This window comes from Pleurodeles waltl, chromosome 1_1, assembly GCF_031143425.1.
Source record: "Pleurodeles waltl isolate 20211129_DDA chromosome 1_1, aPleWal1.hap1.20221129, whole genome shotgun sequence".
Classification (NCBI taxonomy): Eukaryota; Metazoa; Chordata; class Amphibia; order Caudata; family Salamandridae; genus Pleurodeles; species Pleurodeles waltl.
The window spans coordinates 827,491,904-827,517,043 of NC_090436.1; the positions used below are offsets into that span (position 1 = coordinate 827,491,904).

A 25,140-nucleotide genomic window follows, 5' to 3' on the forward strand; every position below is an offset into this window, starting at 1 on the left:
CATTGCAAATAGAAAGGACTTCATGATAAACCAGCTGCCATTGATCAACATATTCACTTTTGAAGGTCTGACCAACAGTTCCCGTGGAGCTTTTCTGTGGTCTCTAGATTGTCTGTTCCAGTTTCATATCAGCATTATACCTTCCCTCTCTGTCTTTCACCACAGCATTTCTTTGGATGAATTTTCTGTAGAGGTATGTTTTTTCTATCTCTAGTTTCTTCACTTTTTCCAAATACCAGGGCCCATATCTCAGGTAGTTTATGCAATCCAATTCACAAAACACAGTAATCAGTGACTCCACAGTCTTCACGTGTAGCTCCCAATCACATTACCGATCAGCATGTAACAAGGTTTCATTAGAGCTATTGTGTAAAACATATCCCCAGTACTTGCAAAGTTCTGATTTCTCTTTACATTCTTCACAAACTCTACAAACGTGGTTTTCGGGTTTTCTGATTTTGACTAAATGTATTGAACATTGCCTGACTTTGCTTGATATCTTTTGAATGACGTGCACCCTGTGCCTTGTTCAATTCTGAGATAAGGTATGCAAAACCTAATTTGACATTCTTGTTCAGAAAGCATTTCAACGCAATATTTCTAAAGCCTCAGATATGATGAGCCTACTTTGTAACAAACAAAAATAATGAGTTTTGCTCAATACTGACTGGACAGTTTTGCTTCCAAAGATTTCATCCTCAATAAGTGCATCGTTTATAACACATCCACTGAGATAACTTCCTGCACACTGCAACACAACTTTTGCCATGTGTTAAACACCCATCATTGGATAAAGATCATCAAATTATACTTGATTGCTTATAAAAGTGTCAGCTACAATACGGAAAAAACCTTCATCTCAGAAAATTGCCAGGATAGGATGGTCTTCAAGCTGAGCACACACATTTTGGACATTTTTTAGAGCTGTGTATACTTTTGCGTAGTTTTTGACTGAAGATGGTATTACTGGTAATAACCCAACCTTTTTCAATGGTACAGTTATCTGGGAGATCAGAGCAGGAATTCCAGCCACAGAGGAACTGGTTTTTGTTTATCCTTCGGTCCGCACCAAATAAGTAATATGATAAATTCAGTTAAATCAGCTGTGCAGATGGCAGGATCAGGTAGAAGAAGATTCATGTCCTCAACTTTGAAATTTTCTGGTTACTGGGACGTGTTGATGACTTGTAGTGATTTTGCACAAGTTGAGAAGGCAGTTAGGTTATAATTGTTGAGCATTGTCTGTTTATGCCTACAACTGACACAGCTTATTTCCCAGCAGCTACTTCACTGGTACCGTCTTGAAAAAGCACCATGGCAGTAACATGTGCTGGATATTCCAGACAAAGAAGAGATGTCTTCAAAACCAAAATTATTAAGAGCTGCAATTGTTAATCCTTTCCTGGTAAAGTGTCTTTGAAGTGTTGTGCTGCCGGAGTCACAAGATTTTACAGCATGAGCTGTTAACAAGTTCCTACTTCGTACTATGTCATTATAACTTGTTGATACACCAATCCTATTCATTTAAGTGATTAGCTCTCTACTTTTGCACTTGTGACAGATTTGGTGGGCAGGCATTATGTGTAGCTGAATTTTCTTTTTGCTCTGCGGTAATTCATAAAATAAGATTTAGAAATGACAGTTCATTTGCACAGCATAAGCCTGCCGGTTCATGGGATTGTCTTCGACGTCTTCGCTTACATCTTCAAAGCTATCATCAATGCTGTCGGCTTCTGTTCCGAACTCAAGAACTTTAGTTAGTAACAGTTTTGCTTTGATGATGTTAAACAATGATGTAAACAATGTTAGGACAATATCAGGCATTCTTGTTGACTTCCATGATTTGTGGAGCTCTGGGACATCACAAAATTTGTAATTAAGTCCAAAATCTAAATCTTTCAGGACTTTTATTAAAATGATTCCTGCTGATTTTATTGCATCCTGGGATCTTATTTTTGCAGCAACAACTTCAGGAGTCACATCAGCTGAGAACACCATAAGTGACTCATTATTTTTTGTTAGGCTAACAAAAACAAATTGTTTAATTATGCAATCGCACCAGAAAACTCTTAATTTCATTACTATGGATCAATAGTTTCATCAATATTGACCATTATTCCTCTGATCTTTCTGAGTGTGAACCCGTAGCCAGCACTCAAGAGTCGCTTTAAAACTTAATTTGCTTTTTCAAAGAGTGCAAACATAACTGAAGCCTGGCAGGTATGTTGTTGATGGGAGCTCATTGTACATTAATATTTTCGAATGTATGCACGCATACAGTTTGGGTGGGCATATAAATCCGCTGCAAATACAATCAACTCACTGTTTAGATCAGCTACCCAGCTGAAAACTTCACCTTGGAATAAACTAGCAGTAGAAAAAAACACGTTTCCCCCTTGAGACTCACATACTCTATATTTTGTTCTTTCATAAATCCCTTTGGCCCTTGCTCTGGCTAAACCACAGATAACACATTGAAGATCCTCTGCTTTCTGATCAGTTGTTGGAGGTGAGTGAGGGGTAGCCATCGATCTAAGTGGATGGGCATTGGGTTTGGTTGAAAAGAGTGCTCAATACATTTAACAAGTCTGTGCAGACGATAATCTACCTCTTTTAAATGCTGCTCCCCACAGATAAGTACCTTTGTACGCTTGCAATATTTATTTTGTGTTGGTTTTTGTTTGCCTTACGGTTTCCAATTTATTTAACCCAATTTGTGTTCTATGGCATTATTGGCTCTTTTCTCTTTTGTATTGAGAGCTCTGCTGGGCCCTCTACCAAAGCACGATACGGATCAGTAATCCACACTGGGCTGCCCGATGCCCGCAGGCCGCCAGAGGCCGTCCAACCAAAGCAGGGTACTGATTAGCACATGCTTACCTGCGCCTTGATCCCAGGGGGAGCGTAGAGTCTTGTAGGTCTGATGGCCTGAAAAGCATCTCCCATTTTTTCACTTGTGAATCGCCATAGGACTTGGGCTGCCTCTGTCATACTAGAGGAATGCTTTAGGGCAACGGTTATTCGACCCAACGCATGAGTTGGAGCACTATTTTTCTCTGGGCTTTGGCCTATTGTTTAAGATTTAATTCATGCAGCCGTACAGGGATATCATAACATCTCCGCATCTCCAGCTGATCATACAGTTACAGACTCCACATTGCCAGCTATCGGCAGTAGTAACAGTGTATTTTAGAAAAACAGACAAATCTTTTATCATACTTAATTCTACTTTCCTGCACTGATTTGAGGAATTCATAAGAAAAACACCCCCCTTTAATTTAAAATTTGATTAATACTGCCTGCATTTAGGTAATCCATAATTAAACATTTAAAAACTTTTCTAACATGACCGATAAAGAAGGACAGACCACTGAAATTAAATTGTTTCCGGGTAAAATTAATGAAAAACTGATCAAAAAATTGGTCCATCATGAGATGTGTTTTTGTGTTAAAGAGACGCTAGACCAAGTCATGTTTATGAGAGGTTCTGATGAAAATGAAGGGGTTCATGATCCCATTTTACCAGAAGAAATGACTCAGAGCAACAAAAGGGGTAAGAGGAAAAGAAATCAAAACATACTGGTGATATTGAAAGAGAGGATATAACCTATAAAAAAATGGGAGGTCAGAGCACATCAAGCAGAATGGAGTTTCTAAGCACCTCAAAGAGAATTGGAGGTCCAAGCACCTTGCAGAGTATGGGTGCCCTGCACGGCACAAAATGGAATAGAGTCCCTTGTTGCACATTGAATTCAGATGTTCCAAGCGACATCCAAATTTCTGGTGCGCATGATGAGGAATCTCTTAATGAAAACTCTCTAGACTAATATGTCTTAGATCTAGAAAATGGAGTGTTTGATCAGAACAAATTCTTTATGGAGGAAGACCTCTCAGCTTCCTCAAAGGATGTAATCAGAGATCCCTTAGGAGAAGAAATGTTTTCCCCCAAAAATATCAAGCACCCGAGAAGTGCAGAATAGTGTCCATAGGAACATGTTGCTAAATTCATTAAAAAGTGGATTTGTGAGAGAGCCAGGAACACCTTAAAGGCTGAATGCGCTCGACCTGTCATACATGATAAGATTTCCCTTACCCATAACCTAGATCCAGAACTGATAACCTTCTTTTTCAAACTGGGTACAGACCCGAGGAAAGGGCTTGAGAGATCATTCAAATCATGCCCTGACTGCCTCCTTGATGTGGTTTGGCCTCTGACAAGGATTATTGCCATGGTGGAGAAGGCTCACATCAATTAAATTCCATTGGATATAAATGTGCTCTGGGAATGGAGCCAAAGGGCTATGGTCCTGCTCAGAAACTCTAATGCTGGGCCCAATACTGAGAGGCGTAGAGTTGTACTATTGAAAATTAGTCCCAAACTCGGGGATCTTGGTGAGCAAGAACCTTCTGAAAACTCCAAAGGCCTTCTCTTCAGAGAGGATATGATTAAAAAGTTGAGTATGTTGCAACCTTTACTGCCCTTGACAAGGCACAGTTCAATATGCGCAAAGTCTTCAGCCCGAGTGCTTTTGGACTGGCTCCCAGAAGGGACTTCTGTCAGCCAGGGCTCATAAAGGTCCCCCTTCACGAACTACAGACAATCAACAGGCTTTGGCAGAGTCTATCAAGGCAGAACTTTCTCTTCCCAGAGTGGGCGAACCTTTGGTGGGAGAGGCAGAAAAGCACATGGACATTCCTTGTAAGGATATCAGGGTGAATACCACAATTTAACCTTCTTCCCTGAGAAGGATGGCAGGACAACACAAATTCTTTTGCCATATCTGGCAAACAATTAAACAAAAACCATGAGTTTTTGAAAGCATCCATGGGTACAAAATAGATTTCTGGGAAGAACCTTTCCAATCAAGTTTCTCCAAGAGAACTGAACGTAACCCCTACACAAGAGCTCATTGTAGAGGAAGAGATAATAACCTTGTTGCAAAAGGGAGCCATCCTACAGGTGCCTTTAGAAAACAGGTTGTTTGTAAGTAGTCAGTTGTTAGTGGAGAACAAGTACAAGGGGTGGAGCCCCTTGATAAATCTAACAGATCTGTAGGAAAGGGCCCCTTTTGGCATTGTTACCCTCCCACACACACAATTTTCTTGATATTGATGTTGACTTGACTGATCCTGCCAACCAGGCCCCAGCACCAGTGTTCTTTCCCAAAACTGTACCATTGTTTCCACAATTGGCACATCCCTGGCACACAGCTAAGTCTCTTGTAAAAGGTACTCATAGTACCAAGGGCTCTGTGATCAGTCAAGGTCCCCAAGGGCTGCAGCATGCATTATGCCACTCTAGGGGACCGTTCACCAAACAATGCCACCCTAGGGGACCGCTCACCAAACATGTGCACACTGCCATTGCAGCTTGTATGTGCTGGTGGGGAGAAAAAGACAAAATCGACATTGCACCCCCCTCAGGGTGCCATGCCCACAAACCACTGCCTGTGGCATAGGCAAGTCACCCCTAGCAGGCCTTACAACCCTAAGGCAGGGTGCACTATACTACTGGTGAGGACATAACTGAATGAGCAATATGCCCCTAAAGTGTCTAAGTCAATTCTTAGACATTGTAAGTGCAGTGTGACCATATTGAATACTTGTGCTGGGAGTTTGTCATTATGCACTCCACAGCTCCATGATGGCTTCAGTGAAGTCTGGGAAGTTTGGTATCAAACTGCTCAGCACAAAAAAAACACAATGATGCCAGTGTTGGATTTATTAAACAAAATGCAGCCAGAGTGCATCTTAGAGATGCCCAAAGTATTTTAGACAAACTTCTAGTGCAGGACGAATCAGTCTGTGCCGGCCTGCCACTTCCAGACACATTTCTGACCTCATGGGGTGAGAGCCTTTGTGCTATCTGAGGCCAGAAGCAAAACCTGCACTGGGTGGAGGTGCTTCACACCTTCCCCCTGCAGGAACTGTAGCACCTGGTGGTTAGCCTTAAAGGCATAGGCCTCCTGTTACAGTGATCCAGGGCCCTCCAGCTAGTGAAGATACCCACCCACCAGACAAAGCCCCACTTTTGGCAGCAAGTCCGGTGGGAAAATTAGGGAAAACAACGAGAAATGATCACTTCTGCTAGGACCACCCATAAGGTGTCCAAAGCTGAAGTGACCCCCCTCCCTGCAGAATCCTCCATCTTGGTTTGGAGGACAGAGACCAATAGGGTTAGTTCTGGGTCCCCCTTCCCAAAGGGAGTGGACACCTGAACTGCCCCCTCACCCCGTAATGCCCCTAACTCCAGGTTTACGGGTACCCTTGAACCCAGCTCACCAGATACCAGATTCCTGGCCACCTCAAAAAGACAACAAGAAGAAAGAAGAAGGACTGCTAAGGTGACCCCAAGCAGAGAAGACTGCAGACACCCACTGACTTGGCCCTGGCACTACCGGCCTGTCTATAGCTTCTGAAGCCCCTGCTACAGAAAGGCGATGCATCCTGCAGGACTAGAGACCTCTTCAAAACCCCAAGAGGATTGCCTGCCCACCAGAGGACCAAGATCTCCAGAGGACAGCGGCCCTGTCCATAAAGAAACTCCAACAAAGGACTCCAGAGCCACCCCGGATGCACAAGCCCTGTCCATTCTTCACCTGACGCCTACGGCCCGTGTCCAGGTGGCACACCAGTCTACAGCAGTACCCCAGGCGATTCTGACCTAGTGTCCACAGTGGGTTGGCCCCTCCTGATCAACACAACAACACCTACAGACGAAATCCAGAGGGCCCCCCTGCCCGTGAAGGATCCGGATGAAGATACCTGACGCAAAAATGTAACCTGCACCCGCAGCTCCTGGCCTTGGGGAACCCGATCTCCGGTACAGCAACATGCAGCAGGCAGCTCTCGTCTCTGTCCAACCTGTGGTTTCCCTGAACCGACCTCCTGGACCCAGCCTGCAGCCTACTTTTGACCCTAGGGGTCCCCATCTTCTAAGGCATTGGGAGCCCGATGCTGAGTTTGCACCCTGCCACCTCTGTGCCACTGAGGGTGTGTTTTTGGTGCTGACCTGTGACCCCCCCCAGCGCTTGCCTAAATCCCCCAGGTCTGCCCTCTGAAGACACAGGTACTTACCTACTAGTAGATCCAATTCCGAGTGCCCCCAGTCTCCATAATAGCCCATTTTAAATCTTGCAGCAACTTTGACCTCTGCACCCTGCTGGCCCCTTGTTGCTGGTGGTGGGGGTTTGTGGTTAACTCGAATTCCAACCTATGGACATCGTAACCCCCAGAGACTGAAACTGTAAGTCTTGTACTTACCTCGAAACTGTACTAACTTTTCTTCCCCCAGAACTGTGTTTCAAAATTGCACAGTGTCAACTTTTAAAACAGATTATTGCTATTTATTTGAAAACCATTTAATTTGACAAATTGTAACAGCGTGGTGTTGATACATATGCTTGCTGCTTACTTGCAAATGTACTTACCTGCAATCAGAATCTCGTGGTTCTAGAAATAAAGTAACAAAATATATTTTGCTATCTATAAACCGTTGGCCTGGAGTTAGTCATTGAGTGTGAGCTTCCTTTATTACCTGTGTATGTGCAACAAATGCTTTGCACTACCCTCAGATAAACCTAACTGCTCGACCACACTACCACAAAAAAGAGCATTAGTATTATCTACTTTAGCCTCTGTTAAGCCTCTGGGGAAACCCTGGACTCTGACCACACTATGGGGGTCATTACGACCTTGGCGGTCTTTTTGCAAGACCGCTGAGGGACCGCCGTGCAGTAGACCGCAGGCGGTTTGCCGCTCGGCGTATTATGACTGTTGGCTGCTCCCGTCGTTATTCCGACGGAGAGCCGCCAACAGCCATACTTGCGGGCGGCGGGGAAGTGGAGGTTGCTCCACCTCCACGCCACGCCAACAGAACACTGCCCAGCGAATCACGTCCCGTGATTCGCCGTGGCGGTGTTCTGTTGGCGGTGTGGTGTCGGCGGAGCTGCCCCCATGGCTCCCGTCCCCTCCCGGAGGATCGACGGACCAGGTAAGTCGATCGTCCGTTAGGGGAGGGGGTGGGGGGGTGTTGTGTGTTGTGTGCGTGCATGGGGGTGTGCGTGTGTGTATGTAGAGGGGGTGTGTGAGTGCGTGAATGCTTGCGGGGGTGTTGTGTGTATGGGATTGAGTGCGTGTATGGCTGTGGGTATGTCTGTATGGATGTGTGCGTGTATGTTTGAATGTGGGTGTGCTTGTGTGTGTGGATGTAGGCATGTATGTCAGGGTGTGTGAGTGTGTGTGTTGGTGGTGCCTGCATGCGTGTCGGGTGTGTGTGTGTAATGTTATGTTGGGGGTCGGGGTGGGGAGGGGGGCCCTGCCACCTTTGGGGGGTGGCAGGGGTGGTGGGGGGTGTAGGGTAGGGAGTCAGGTGGGGGGTGGGGGAGACCCCTATCAGTGCCAGGGAAGGAATTCCCTGGCACTGATGGTGCTTCCCGCCATGGATTTCATGGCAGTTCAAACCGCTGGAAATCCACGGCGGTAAGCTGGGTCCAAATACCGCCGGCGGTATACTGACGGCCGCAGGGCTGGAGACCCAGGTCTCCAGCCCGGCCGTCGTCTCCGCCCTGGCGGGCGGGACGGAGAACCGGCGGATGACCATGGCGGTAACCGCCATGGTCATAATACACCAAGGTAAGACCGCCAGCCTGTTGGCGGTCTTACCGCCGGTTCTCCGCCATCCGCCAGGGTTGTAATGACCCCCTATATCTCATTTTGATATAATAAATACAGAGCCTGCTTCCTGAAAGATCTGAACAAACTCCTAGTCTACAGGCACTTCAAGATGGTTGGAATCAATCTTCGAAGAGATTTGTTGTTAAAGGAGGATTGGCTCTTGAAATTAGATCTACAAGATGCATATTTTATAAACCCAATGGCTATGGAACATCAACATCATCTTAGATTCACCTGGCAGGGTCATCTTTATCAATTCTGCGCACTCCCTTTGGGCCTCTCGCCGGCACCTTGGTGTTTCACCAAAGTATTGATGGCAGTAGCATCCTACCTCAGTGAGAGAGGTACACAGATGATTATTTATTTGGATGATATCCTCATTATGTCCCAATGACGTACGCAGATTTTGAAGGACCTAAATATGGTCATTTCTCTGTCCTGGAGAATTTAGACTTTATTGTAAACAGAGAGAAATCTGCCCTAACCCTTATCAGGTCTCTGGAGTTTTTGGGCTTCACAATAGATACTGTGAATGTAGTTATTTTGTTACCTTTAAAGAAGATCAACAAAATACGAAAACAGACAGGATTTGCTCTTAAACTAGACTCTATAACATTGAGAGAACAAGCCAGACTTCTAAGTCTTTTATGTTCATCTATTCAGGCAATCTTTCCAGGTTTGTCACACTGTCCAGCTTTGCAGAGGATAAAAGCAAAGGCCCTTTGGAGAGGACTGTGGTATGGGCACAAGGTAGACCTGGATGGGGAGGGCAGAGCAGAGCTATCTTGGTGGTTGGAGAAGTTGGACATATGGAATGGCAGGGTGATTTTTGGATGTTCTCCAGACTCCATCTTGGAGTCGGATGTGAGCTCAGTTGGTTGGGGTGCACGCCTACATATTCAGGTCACACATAAAGAGGTTACATCATATAAATTATTTAGTGTTGACAGCAGGTCTTTATGCCCTTATGAGTTTCAAAAGTTTTTGCAGCGCAAAACGATACTGCTAAAGAAGGGCAATATTTCAGTAGTAGCATTAATAAGTCAGTTAGATGGAACAGGATCTTCAGACCTGTCAACATTAGCAAAGAAGCTTTGATTATTTTATTTGGAACACAAGATCAGCCTGAAGGCAGAATACGTTCCTGGGAAGGCGAATGGCAGTGCAGATTGGAATTCAAGGTTTTTACTAGATTTCAGCGATTGGAAGCTGAACATAGATTGTTTCAGAAGGATATCCCAGAATTGGGGGCCCTGCATTTAGACCTGCTTGAAAGCAGACTGCCATTTCAACTGGAGAGATACTTCAGCTGCATGCCAGACCCGGGTGCTCTAGTAATGATCGCATTCCTGCAGACATGGAGCGGAACCAACGCAAATGCGTTTCCTACATTCACTATGAATCCGAGAGTTCTACAGAAGGTCAGACAGGAGTGGTGCTCACTTTTTCTGATAACTCTTCTTTGGGTCTTAAAGGCATGGTTCCCAATATGTCTCGAACTAGCTTGCGGCATTCCTTTCTTAATGCCTGCAGTGCAAGGTCTATTACTAAACACAGATGGAAAAGAACACCCTAGGGTTCTGAATAGGTCTTTGAACCTTCTTGCCTGGAGAGTATCAGGAGATCTAGAGAAATGTCTGGCCTTTTGGGAAGAGCTGAGATACTACTGGACGAATCATGTGCCCCAGGTACCCACCGCAGATCCAGAGGAATCTGGAAGTCTTGAGTATATTGGTGCTTGGAAGAGGATTGGGATCCCCTGGAGGCACCTATAGTGGAGGTAGGCATTTCATTTGGAGAATTGTTATTCTTATTGTGATTCACTGGTTTCGGCTACTTTTTAACAATATTTTGTCAGCCTTTTTTCCATTGTATACGACTTGTAGCACTTGTTGTTACAGTGATAAAACATTTGATCCTCCTTCACTCTTCAGTTTCAATCTTTTGTGAACTTTGTCTTCAGATTTTGTAGTTAGCAACACTCTGTCAGGAGGTAAAGATACTCTGCTACTACCTGCTTCGCTAATGTTTACGAATTTTAATCAATGGAAAACCTGAAACAAAAACAATATTAAAATAAATAACCAATGTGATGGCTAAAAACACATCATTACAGAGCTGCCATTTTGGAAAATGGTGGAAAGGTTGCTCTGAGGAGTTATTTTCTGTCTCTATAAGAGTACTTTACACCAAAATGAAGGGTATAGGTCACATGGTTCCTGAAATATTACATCATCACTGCAACACATCCACCATTTTTTTAAATGTCGTCCAGAAAAAATCGGCCGGATTTTCAATGATTACCCAAGCTAAATTACTTCTCTAATGATACAAAAACACAAATCAAAAATGAAAATCTCTGGTCAACAATTTAGTTACGGAGATATATCAAGGGGCCAGGACTAAGAAGGACACCTACTGAGAGAGCTATCACCAGTCATGCTTGGGCCAGATCAGTGGGTGGGTTATAAAAAAAATGGTCCATCTCAATTTAAAATAGCAACAAAGTATTATCAATACCACCACATTTTAACATCATGTACCCTTATACACGCATCATATACTATACTTAACAAACTGAGAACCCACAAACTCATACATTTTAGGAAATCCGAACAATCTACTGCATGTGGCAGAAACTCTGCAGTCGTAAACATACTACACGTAAGCTATACTTATGTGACTACCTAAATATTGTGACCTTACACAAAAGTGGAAGTCTGCGTTTTGAATTAGGCCCTTAGTCAATATACAGATGAGATATATTTGCACATCAAATGGATTCGATTCCCAAAGAAATGAGTAAATATGCACTGAAAGGTTCAAACTTCAAATAGGTTTATTCATACTTATGTTAGAATTCACAAACGTTTGGCAGGATATATATGGAAACCTGCCACAGGCATATATTTACAGGTGTACTCCTGGAAAATCTTTGTAAATTGTATTTCTCCATTGAAAAGTGTACTAGTGTATTGTTTATCATGCACTTTTTTCTGTTTTCTTCACAATAAAATATTTTTCCCTGTGGTGAAACCTCTTCCCCTGTACACCAATAAATATTTGGGGCTGTTCCCTTTCCTTTCCACTCCTGGAAAAATCACTTCTGTCCTTTCCAGGAGTAAATTCCACACTTTTCAGGGAAGAAACTGCTAGAAATGATTTTGTAAATATCTATCGACATGTAAGCCTGTTAAGGTGAGCAAACTCACTGGACTTTGCAGCTCTGAAATACAAACTTCATGCTTCAGTGAGCAGTTTAAACTCCTTCTTTTGTGTGGAACTAACTTTTCTGTATTCGAAAATGGTTTTGCACTCATAAAAATACTATTTTGCGTTTAGCCAAAATTACACCCGCAAATATTTTTTATAAACCGGGCCGTTTCATCCAAGTGTGAACCACTTACATAGCCAGAGGTTATCCTGAAAATATGGCTTTGACACTTCCTTGCATCTAACATGCCTCCTCAGATTTAGCTGATTATATTACTAGATTACTCTCCAAGAAATTGCATCAAAGCGTTACTTTGCATCAGCAGACACTGACACAGGAACATAATTTGTCAGCCCCCTAATGCTGTCTGATTTAAATGAAGAAGACAACACCAGTAATTGGCAAGAGGGCTCAGACAAACACCACATGTCGCTCCTAGTAAAACGTGACAAAAGAAGTAGTTATTTTGCAGTGTTTTGGCTCTACTCGTAACCCACGAGGACTCTTAAACATAACAATATGTGCACTCCAAGCTGCCAAAATGTAGCAATAGAACGTCAAAGCGTGTCCAGAGGTTTTCCTAATGTTCTGACATGAGTACTTACTTCGCAAACAAATATTATGCACTTACAACACACAACTTACATTCTTGCAGTCAATTCATAGGTTCTGGCGGTTCTTATAAATGCAGAAAAACTGATGTTGATTTTGATGGGACGTGTACATATATTTGAAAATCACTATTGGGAAGGCAAAACCTTACCAGATGTTAATGATAAACAAGTTAATAGACTGAGGAAAGCCAGCGAGTCAACAGTGAATAAAAAATGGGAACCTGTGTTTGTTGTTGTACATCTGTTCTGCTGGCAATGCTTATTTTGTCTAATGATTGTTCACTCCCCTACCGGGACTAGTACTACTAACAAGTCAAGGCACATTATCACAAACCTGTTATTGCTGTAAGTTTTGAGCCAAAATGTGTGGAAGGTGTAGGAATAAAGTATAAAAGCATGCTCCAAGAAAGGCACAGGAACAAGGATAGCTTCAAGATGAGACACAAGAATAACTGCAGTTGTGTGCTACTATATCTGACTGTAAAGCAGTGCATTCCATGGACTATCCTCATGCTTCTCATTATCCTGAAAAACGTTTATCCTTCTGCAACGAGGTGTGCACCATTCATTACATTATAATTCACAATTAGGAAAAAAAAACAGAACGAACTGAAAAAATCTGCCACCCACAACTACGATTGGATACTTTAAAGCATTTGAACTCTTTCTCTGTAATAACGGCGCAGATCATGGGTGACTTTAAGATAGCCCATCCGTACAGGTCCCGCTCCTTTGCTTCACCAGTCTGTCAATTGGACCCTTTACACGATTGTAAGCTCTCTCATAAAAAAAGGTTTTTTTCTACAATCCATCCCTGTTGATGTCTCTCCTCTTCCCCATCAGTTCCTCCAAGAATATACTAAGCTTTTGTCTTGCTTGCTGTATCCAGAATAGTATGTGCGTTGGTGGCTTTGGTTGTCATCTATTAATTCTACAAGGACCTATGAGTAGCTCACAGCAGCTGATCAACATTAACAGTGTAAGGCCTGTTGCTCACTTTTCATCCCATCATTTATAATATGAGTTGTAACCTTACACGCAGAAAGAGCTCCACTCTGGTCACTCAGACACAACATCAAAATGCTTTCTTTAGACCTCCTGCAATACAACACCATTCCCCCCAAGCATTCCTTACCAGTATAACATGATACCCATCTGTTAATGTACTTTCGCACTTTGTCAGAAGTGCAGTATAAATGCTATTACAATTAACATTACAATTAAAATAAGATACAGTCATCCTTCATTGGGAAAGAACACGCATTAAGGCGAGGAGTAGAGAAGCTGTGAGTTCTACAAACAAGGAAACTTGTTTTGAATGTTTTTGGGCTATGCATGAGGAAGCCTTTGAATTAGATACTCCACAAACTATGATGCCACTGACAGATTTGGTGACAATATGAGTAAGTATGGACAGAGTCTGATGAAACAGAAGACAGCAAGACAAATGTATTTTTATTATTGAACCACATATCGAGAGTAGGATATGCTAGCAGACAGCTAACAATACAGCCGCATTTGGTAATAGAGTATTGATGCTCTGCCAGTCTTAGAGTCATTATGAAAGTACTTTATGTCAGATTTATATTCGATCGCAAAATTAAATCTTTACTTGCAGTAGATTGTATTGATTTGTTCTGAACATTTATAAGCAAATGTCAGGCTTAGGCACTGTGGCTGTAGACTTGGATCCATGCCACCATTACCAGTTTTAAATTGCAGGACTGGGGTGGAGCTCCCTGACTTATTCTCCATCCATAGTCTTTTCAGATATGTGCCTTCTGTTTTTTCAAACTCTGAATGGTTGGACAAGGACATACATTTATGTCCAACAAATAGAAAAGGATAGATTATACTGTAATTTTTTAGGTTCAGAGTAACTTTCTTTCTTAGTTATATGCAACTGTTGACATATATACCATTACCACTAGGCAGACCATTGTTCACCATGCCTATAAAAGTAATTCCTCATGTACACGGAGAAAATGACACCCAGATATTTATGTTCATGCATGACATGCATCAATGCCTCTGTCCTCATAGGTCCACTTGAAAGGAATCGTTTTCGTTTGCAAAAATAAAACACCTTTGATTCTTTTCGAAATTAACTTTGAGGTATTGAGCATTGCAATGCAACTTGCCGATGTTTAATTGTTGTTCAGGCTGATCCTTTAGTCCAATATCACAAGACTGTCACCGTAGCAAAGCATCTGTGTAAAGGTATCTGTAATGTTGGAATGAAATGGTAATGTTAACTCATGCATTTACGTATGAGTTAGAAGAGAGTGTAGTAGTGCTCCGGTGGCTTGGAAAAGTGCCTATCGCATGAAAATTAAGTAAACAATGTCAAGAATCCTGTACATGAATAACGCGTTTGAGACTGACCTACATGCTCTAGCTGCTGTCAACATTAGTATGAGGTACTCTCCTACAAAAGGAAAAAATACATATGTAATTAGTGCGTTGGAAACGAGTGCAAAGCACGCACATTCGTTCACAGGTGCAAAAGTCCTGCTGCATCCATGCTGTGCGAATGGGTGCCAGCCTCTGATGTGCACTGCTAGGGGATGAAGTTTGTATTGCAGCCAGGGACTGCAACAACATAACAGTGTAGCACAGTGTGAAAAGGACATAAAGGGGACTATGCGGCGACCCTTTGGACCACCTTGCAGATGGGTTCCAGCAGTCAGTAATCGTTCAATTGGTTGGCGCTTCAGAAACGGCCACAAACCAATGCTACAGTTCCTGCCAAGTAACAAGGATCCTGTCAAGTTACAAGCAGTGGAGAAAAGGACGCCTCCTTACAGCCTCTTTCTCGAGCACTTCACAATGAATCACGATGTGTACACTGTGAGTTGCAAAGTAATTTGCATCTCACAATCTGCAAATTGGATTATTTGTGACAGCTAAAAAGTTTTTCACATTTGGCCCTTAATAATTGAATGTAAAATGTAAGGAAACACTAAATAGCTACATTAGGGAGAAAGGAAAGAACACAGATAGGATGATGTCTGGAAATGTTTCTTTTATTCTGTGTTCGGAAACAAGATCTGACAGTAAAGAACAAAGATTCATATCTTCCTGCTGTGATATTTGATGTTTAAGGAAAGAGGTATAACTTTTAAACAGTTACTGAAAGAAGCTAAAAGAAATTGACTCTAAACCTGCATAATGTCTGAAGAAGGAACATTGAGTTTCCGCATCATCAGTCTCTAATCTTTGGACCATATAATTTACAAATATTATAAAAGTAGTCGTGGAGTGAGAACCAGTTAGGGGAAAAAAACTGGAGGGGAATGTATAACAAAGATGTGATAACTGCAAGTGGTTTATGCAGCAGCTAAGAGAAAAGGGAAAAAAAACTTACCAGCGATCAAAGACAAGTGATCTTGGGATGAGGCGATTTATTAAAATTGACAGAACTGAAAAGATTAAAAAGGAAATTTAAAAAAGGCAATTTGAATTGCTAAGCATACATTTGAAAAGATGGCTAGACATGATTAGAAAAATAGTAGAAACGGTACATAATAACCAAGAATAAAAGCACCAATTGTATTTGATTTGCATACAGTGGGTATGTTTTTTTTACATAAATGTTTTCCCACTTAGTGTATGAAGTAGCTCTCATCCTTGCTACAGTATTCTGAAGACATTGTAATAGCATATTAAATAATCTGAAATTAAACATTAAGAAAACAAAGAATGTAATTGTTGAGAATAAAAAAACGCCATCTCATCTATTGCTTAGTGAATGGAAGGGCAAAAAGTAAACACATTTTGAGTCATATGATTATTTGGGGGCTTATTTAAAATTTAGGGCCCACTGTAAGGCTCATATAAACAGTTTAATGCCCAAGTGTTCTGCACTTATATTTGCCATAAGGAAACCTTGAACAGCAAGCCTTCCTCAAGTGTGATACTTGTTTGTCTATTGAGTAAAGTAAATTCAGCCCATTGCTTTTATATGGTGCCCAAGGTTTTTTAAACAAAATCGACAATTGAATAAACATGAGAATTGTGTGCCTTGCTACAGCTTTGCTTTGAAAGTGGTCTAATTACATATCAAATATTTTTAGGGTTTAAAGAGTGCTCCAGCTGGGTCTCTAAAAGATTTACCTGGGGAGAAATGTACAATCTGTATAACGGAGGACTCTCTCTATTGCTTCATGACGCATATTGATCCTTTTCTGTTATCTGGTAACAAATAGCCCCTATAAACAGTTAAAAGATGTGCGTATTTGAGCTATTTGATAGCTATCACAAGAGGCTTTTATTCACCAAACCTATATGCTGCCAGAAGAATAAAATTATCTTGAGCTGCCTCTCAGACAATGTGATCAAGAGGATTACATGTGCTTTAGATTTCAGTTCCTTTGCATAGCAGAACTGAAGATGACATGCCTGAGAAGTAATTTTTTCTGTTGTTTGTGTGGCTAAAAATGAAATTGATTATTCCACAAGAAGTGATATTTAACTTACTAAATGTTAATGTTGTTGGGTTTATTGGGATTATTTGATTTGCTATGATTTTAGAATTTACATCATTTTAGCTACAGACTAATTGTATTGCAACTGTCAGATGTATTGGGATATCCGTAACACCATTATAAACATCTTTTATCATTTCTGTGCATGGATTGTGTGAGGTTTTTAATTCAGCTTGTTGATTTATGTATTACAGTGGCCTTTGATAACATGCAATAAAGTTGTTTTCATTTGATTAGAAGTATTTCAATTTAAATGTTTGGGTTTACTTTTGAAATGAAACAGAGATTAACCCCTTATATTTTCAAGAAAGAAGTTTGCCTTTTAAAAGGTATTTTAAACTCTCAACTGCTGGATGTTAAATATAATGAAGTGTAGGGGGTTAGTGATGGGATGTTTTGCCAGAGAGGCTCTGACATTCAATTAACTTTATAAGTTCAAGATCAAACTTAAAACCCACTTGTTCTAATTCTGCTCCTCCCAGGCAATGGTATCGGTGGCTGGGCCTAGAAACAACTTTGTTATGTTAGAGTGCTGTAAGTATGTTCTTGTCTTACACAATGAGCAAATTGTTCTGAAAACTGGACCATTCAATAATTCTGATAGTGGTTACTTGGTAGAATTTCAAAATACTAACTTATGATGATGCAACTTGTCTTTTGCGTGAATGCCAGCAGTGCTTTTTAGTGCACTAAAAGAGCACAGACAAAGAGTTTTTGTGCATATCTTTAACGATTCCATCTCCTAATTCACAGTGATACTATCCTAACAATAGAGGATTGCAAAATGATTTTGTTGTTTAATAAATAGCTTTATGATGAGATCTAATTGTTTCACAATGCAAAGCTCACATGCCATCTACTTCAACAAATAAATTACTGCAGGTCAAAGATGTACTGTTTCCACAATATGAAGAGGTTTTCAATTGACTTATAATTACTGATTGTAAGTTTGCCTTAGGTATGATCTTGTTAATTTCAATTGATATTAATATAGTCTTTCCATTTCATTTACAGCTCATTACATATTCGTGGATACATCAGTTGGAGACCAGGGTGAGAGAGCCATCCTATTTAGCCCAGACTTGGAGCCAGAAGAATGGGCCTGTGTCAGAATGGTCTATCAGATTGCTGGTTCTGACACTTCCTTAGATCCCAGCAGGCTAAACCTCTACATCAGACCTCAAGGAGTGAGCTTTGATCATTTGCTGTGGTCATCCAATGAATATTCAGATAGCTGGCTTATAGCTAGCATAGATTTAAGAAACTCCACACAGAAATATAAGGTAGTAAAATAATCTGAAACAATGTTTCTTTATTGTATAGCAATGTGCTATTTTTCATGTATTAATTTGTGTTGTTTACAGTTAATCGTGTCCTACTACAAATTATTTTAGGTTCCAATTTTTTATTAACATTGCATTTTACATTTGTGTATAATATATTGCTCTGTAGATGAGTTTCAAAGAACCATGTCAATACACATGTTAAGGGCAGATTCAGATAGCTATTTGCATGTGCAAATTTAGTTTACATGTGAAAATAACTTTCCTTACAAGTCATGTTGACATTCACATTCACTTGAGTAGAACTACTTTGGCGGCACGACATGAATGTGTGTGTGTGTGGGCACCCACAAACTTACTTATTTCAGGTTGTCCACTAATTTTTCTTGACTCGTTCTGTTCATGCAGTCAGAGATAAATTGCTATCAATCTCAAATGCAATTTTCTTCCATGATTAAGAACAAGCAGGGCTCAAGCCTCCGAAATTTGATTCAGGTTTAGGCAAAGGGGCACCACAGGGGAGGGAATTACTGTAGAGAAGAATAAAACTAAAAGTTAGCAACTGCATTTAAAGGTAATCAAGATTTTTGTATGAGCAAATATTTGCATGTTCGTTGCTCATGCAGAAATGAAATTCTCAAATGGGGTGCGTGATTCTCCCAAACTGTTGGTCGTGACCCTCTGTTGAGTTGTGATGTGATTTTTGGTGGCTAGGGAAAGTCTGAGCAATAAATAAAGATGCCTCTAAATTCTTTGTTAATCTTGTTACATTTGCTGATGCTTAAAAGACAGAGATCAAATGTCAGGCTGCATGACAAATTGCTGCTTGTTATTTTAACATGGGGATTGGTGTTCACTTTTCTTTCTCTGACTGCAAAGTGAGAGGAGTTTTCAAAATGAATTATGTGACAACATTGCTAGAATACAGAGAGTATGAAAAGTAAGTTTGTAGTATGTGGGATTTGTGTTTGCAACACACAACAAAATGTAAATACCGGTAAATGAACTGTATGCATTCAGCAGTTAGGAAAGCAGAAGTGAAGCACTATTTGTGTACTCCTAAAGTGTGCTAGATTAACAGGATTAAAACAAATTATGACAGTTTGCTTGGTGATGGACAAATGATAAATATTTACAGAAGCCGAATTTCCACACATTATCAATTGTATGATATGTAATTTGACGAGTAAAACTATAGGTCCAGGCAAATTTAGTGCCCCTTACATTGGAAATGTTAGTAAATCAAAATGTACTACCATATGATGCTTTAGTTACGTTCAACAATCGCCCTGCTTCATGTCCATTAAAGAAAGGTGGGCCTCTAGAGTTTGTCATTCTAGAAACTGGGTTGTGATTCTAAAAAGCTTGGAAAGCACTGTGGTATGCTAATTCTACATCACAGATTTTGCATTGATACTCATTACATCATATCAAGGATACGTTTTTGTTACTTTACTTGATAGGACTTTACTTTGCAGGTTAGTTCTAATTTGTTTTATGTGACTTTATCTTAAACATTAATATGTGGATTTATATATCTATACATGTATCCACACACAATTATATTGTAAAATATTGCAATAGCTAAATATCTATAGAGTTACAGTTAAGATTGTAAAAAACACAAAAATTAATTTAAATTAAATTTAAATATTAAATAAAACAATAATTTGACATAATAAAATGTATAGTGATAAATAGCAATTACATTTTAAACTATTGTTTAGTATATGTGTATATGTTTTTTAATTTTATTGTTTTTATTTTTATGTAGGATAGTTAAGAGTTCAAGTTAAAATAATTAAATTCTAACTAGTTCAATGGACAGTACTTAATAAACAACACATATATTAAAAAAAAAACACAATTTAGTATTATATTATATGGTTTTAAATGTTTTAATTTATATAGCATTAATAAGAAGTTTATAAGGCTCAGGGATGCGTCGTATATGGGTGTAGTAAAGGTTTATTTAGGGCCCAGTGATGGGAAGTTTATAAGGCTACTAAGGATGTTTTTATGTTTAAGGGATGGCTAGTGAATAGGGCTAATATTGGGTTTTTAACGATAAAAAGATAGGTAGTTAAGTGTATGAAAGGAATTTCATTGAATTAAAAGTGAATTCAATAAAAAAGAATGTATAATTACATATTAAAACATAAAAAGGGGAGGGGTGTGGCTTCGGGCGTCAAGATGGCGGTCGCACTCTGAGAGTGCTCTGGACCCCTCCGTCATCCGCCCTCAGAAGCCGCCATCGAGAGGTCTACCATGCTGCCCTGGCCGCCCCTGTGAGCTCCTGGACCTCGGGGAGGCCTCCGGCGCTAGCGCTGGCTCAGTCCGAGCCGTGAGAGCTGTGAAGGCTGGATGCGACCGGGTCGGTGGGTCTCCTAAGATGGCGGCCGGGCTGACGGCGCCGGGATGCGCCTCGGCGTTGGAGCCCGCCCGCTGACGGGGCCTCCTCCGGCGCCGGTGCCGTGTGCGGGGCTGGAGTGCCTGGGGCGAGCTGAAACCTGGTGCCCCCGGGGGACGGGAGAGCGACGAAGCCGGCGTTCTCCGTTGGTCCTCGGAGGGCCGGACTATGAGGTGCTGGACCCGTGGGCCCGGCGAGAGGCCCGGAGAGAGTGAGCCCCGGGAGAGGGGCTCCCATGCCTGACTCGAGTGGACGTGGTCGGGCCCCTGGACAGGGGCTTGCCCGCTAAGAAGACCGCGCGGAGTGTCCTACGGAGGGCGTCTGGACCGGATTCTGCAGTCCGGAGCCCACGGGCCGGCTTGTGATACCCTGCCTATGCGAGGGGAGAGTAGCGAGGACGACGTGGAGGAGGTGAGCTGTGCGGCTACGGGGACGTGACTGTGCGGCACGGCCGCTGATCCTGGGCGACCGGGGTGAAGTGGACGCCCGCGGCCCCCCCTGGTCTGCCCGCGCAGGAGCGCAGTTGCCCCTCACGCCAGAGAGGAGAGGAGGAGGGGAGAAGAGAGATCGGGGCCCCCCCTGCCCATAAGTAAGCAGCGTAATGGGAACTCAGTAGGGCGCAGCGGGCCTGAACATTAAGGCTGTGCCCTGCGATTCACAATCCCTAATTTTAAAGAGACTCCCCAAAGGCTTGCCCCTATTCCACAGCCGCAATTTTGATAAAGCACGCCAATAACCTCGGAGAGGGGAATTTAATTGCGACGCGCTGGGGCTCGCGGATGGTCATCGAGCCCACGACTTCCCGTCTTTCCAAAACTGTCTGATAGGAGAAGAAACCGGCCACGGGGTAATCCAGCTACACATGACTGAGTGGAAGCCAACAAATTCAAAGGTCCTTGACATATTTCGCTGGCACACCCTGTTGGGGCCCGACCGCTGTGTCTTCCCTGTAGATGCGCTTAGGGTGCTGAATTTGGACGGAAGAGCTGCATAATTCGATCTGGGTTCTCCATCCCCTCCCTCCGAGATAACATGGGGAAAGACAGAGCAAGTAAACACCCTCCACCCTCTCAACCAAAGATTGATCAATTTGCAACGCCAACAGGTCCGAGAGGGGGCGGAGAGACAGCCGCGGGGGACCCAACACCAGACGGAGTGAATGCCATCCTCCTGGCAATCCAGTCTTCGCAATCAGCTGTAGAGACTAAAATCGGAGAGGTGCGTGAGGAGATGGGCCTTATCAGGCAGGACCTCAGAAATGCGGCAAATCGGATCACTAACGTGGAGGGCAGAGTCTCTTGCAACGAAGACGAACTAGCTGACCTTAGAACCAAGGTGGCCCAGTTACAAATTCGAACAGCAGAATTACATAGCCGGGCAGAAGATGCGGAAAATCGATCGAGACGAAACAACCTACGTTTTGTAGGATTCCCGGAAGGCGCGGAAGAGGATAAAGCCACAGAATTTTTAGAGCAATGGATCAAAAGCTGGATGCCAGACCAATCTCTTTCACCTTGGTTTGCAGTGGAACGTGCGCACAGGGCCCTTGGTCCTCGCCCCCCTCCGGGCGGTCCAAAACGGCCGATGATTGCCCGAATCCTCAACTTTAGAGATCGTGACAATATCCTCAAAGAGGCGAGGCGCTCTGAAAATCTTCAGTGGGACAACTACAAAATCTTAGTATTTCCAGACTATACCCGGGAGGTCCAGGTCCGCCGCCGCTCATATGAGCAAGTGAAACAAAAACTTAGGGCGATGCAGCTTTCGTACATGCTCCTTTTTCCTGCGAGACTCAAAGTTATTATGGCAGACAAGGCGTACTTCTTCGATTCCCCGGAAGAGGCATGGGACTGGCTGACTGAGGAGGGCGTCGGGGCTCGGAGGGGCCCGGCGGCGCGAAGAGGGGAGCCCTTCCGGGGGGATCCCCCCCCCGCTGGTGGGCCCTGGCGGGGTCGTAAACGTACTAGGTCTCGAAGAGGAAGACGAGGACATTTGGACACTTCTGTGAACGGAGAGGCGGTGGGAGAGGCTGGCCCACAAATGGGAGGGTTGCCCGTTGAGTCTCCGACGGGACAGATTCAGGCGCAGGCCGAGGAGGAGGGCCGTCTGAGTCAATCCCCGGCGCTTGGCTGACGTGTTCCATGGAGCCCCGAATGGAGCGCATGGGGAAGTTTGGAGAGTCTGGTCCACCTTGAAGAAACCCGTGATGGGCTACAGCGGGGATACAGGCTCCCCTCAAGTACTGTAAAATATGGCTTGACTTCTAGTGAATAATTGTAAATGATCCGTCTTAATGGAGGGGTCCATCACTCCACTCCTATGGCAGTCCTTATGGCTGTCTTGTTTTGGTTGACGGTTAGGGCGACAGATGCTTCCTGGGTGGGAGTATGGGGTGGGGGGCGGTTTTGGGGGAGGAAGGTTAAGTTAGGGTTAGATAGATGTATTTTGAGTATTGCGTTATTAAGTTTTAATTGGTCATTCCTTAGCCCACTGACTGGCATCCAAAGCTGTAAGACTCCTACGCAACCCACGTCTGGTCCACATTGACACAAATCATTTCTTGGAATGTGAATGGGCTGCTAGATAAGATCAAGAGATCTGCAGTAATTAACACTCTCCGTAGATATTCCCCATTGGTAGCCCTATTGCAGGAAACACACCTCATGGGAACTAAATGCCCTATGTTGGCCCGAGGGGGATTTGATAGGGTCTATCACGCAGGCTTCTCTAGGGGATCAAGAGGGGTAGGTATCCTGCTTCATCGCTCACTGCCCATGGTGGTAACATCTACGAGATCCGATCCACAAGGCAGATTCATAGTAGTCTCAGGACTACTTCGTGGCGTGACATTGAATCTTGTATGCGTATATGCCCCCCCAGCGGGATTTGACACCTTCTTATGTTCACTTCGACATGTGGTGGCGGGACTCCCCCAAGGAATCACAATAGTAGGAGGAGACTTTAATGCGGTTCTAGACCCTAGATTAGATGTGTCAGGAGATGTCACAGCGGGCAGGTCGGCCCGAGCCACAGGCCTTAAGAGTTGGGCAGACAGCCTAGGCCTATGTGAAGTGTGGAGAACTTGGCACCCTATGGAGCGTCAATATACGCACACGTCTGCTGCCCATCAGACACACTCTAGAATTGATCTAATATTTATGCCGGCCATGGACTTCTCCGGTGTCACGGGAGCAGAGATACTGTCCCGTGGGGTGTCGGATCACGCACCGGTGCGAGTCCGACTGGGCGGAGTAGACCTCACCAGGCGCCCGGTATGGCGCCTAAATGCTTGGCTCTTGCAAGATGAAGATTGTGTCCTCGAGATTAGAGATCGTCTCACGCAGTACTTTGAACTGAATGTGGGAACAGTCCAGTCGTCAGGCACGCTATGGGCTGCCTACAAGGCTACCTTGAGAGGGCAGGCTAAGTGCCTCTTGCGAGCACGTGAGCGCATTCGTGAGTCACGTGTGTCCGAGTTAGAAGCGGTAGCGTTAAAACTGGAACGCCAGCAAGCAGTCTTATCCGAAATCCCCACATTGAGGCAGCTCACCAGGGTCCGAGAGGAAATTAAACACCTAACACTTGAGTCAGCGAAGCATATGTGGAGGGCATCGTCCGCCCGAATTTATGGCTGGGGGGACAAAAATGGGAAGCTCTTACACTGGTTGGCCACTCGACCCTTAGCTAACAGAATCATTCCCGAAATTAGAGATAACACAGGTACCCTTCACAAGACACCCATCGAGATTGCACAGAGTTTTGCTTCCTATTATGCATGCCTATACGCAGAACACCCCCGGCCTACGGTTGAAAAAGCTTCCCCCCTCCTGAACGTCATAACACTCGCCAGAGTGTCTCAGGCGACTAGGGACAGGCTGGACGAAGCACTTGACCTAGCGGAAGTAACGAGTGCGATTGCCAGTCTGGCTTCAAGCAAGACACCAGGTCCGGATGGGTTTCCTGCGGAACTGTACAAGAAATGTAGTGACATTCTGGCCCCACACTTACTTGAGATGTATAGAGAAGCCGAGCAGAAAGGTCACTTCCCCTCAGGGATTGACCTTGCTACAATAGTAGTAATCCCGAAGACCCAGCCCCCATCGCCAAATTGCTCGGCTTATCGGCCTATCTCCCTCCTCAACACTGAGATCAAGGTGCTAGCCTTGATCCTTGCCAATAGATTAAAAGAGGCAATGCCCGTCTTGGTGCACCCTGACCAATGCGGCTTCATGCCTACGCGGAGCACCAGGCACTGTATTAGGCGTCTACATTTAGCCTTAGCACACCGTAAAATCCTGTTACACACCCCTCTAGCGCTGCTCCTACTTGATTTCGAGAAGGCCTTTGATACAGTGGATTGGTCCTATCTTGAACAAGTACTTATTAAAAACGGCCTTGGACCCAAGTTCCGAGGTCTTGTGGGACTGCTCTACTCTAATCCGACGGCTCAGGTCCA

The 25,140-nt window shown here is 43.4% G+C and overlaps 1 protein-coding gene across 1 annotated transcript in view; it reads left to right on the forward strand.

Annotated features, from left to right (window-relative positions):
• The window catches only part of MAMDC2 (MAM domain containing 2), a 480,378-nt gene that overhangs the window by 144,727 nt on the left and 310,511 nt on the right, over nucleotides 1-25,140 (forward strand). The window contains exon 3 of the mRNA XM_069228830.1: nucleotides 18,006-18,274. Coding sequence (XP_069084931.1) covers nucleotides 18,006-18,274 — 269 coding nt within the window. The remainder of the gene's footprint in view (nucleotides 1-18,005; nucleotides 18,275-25,140) is intronic.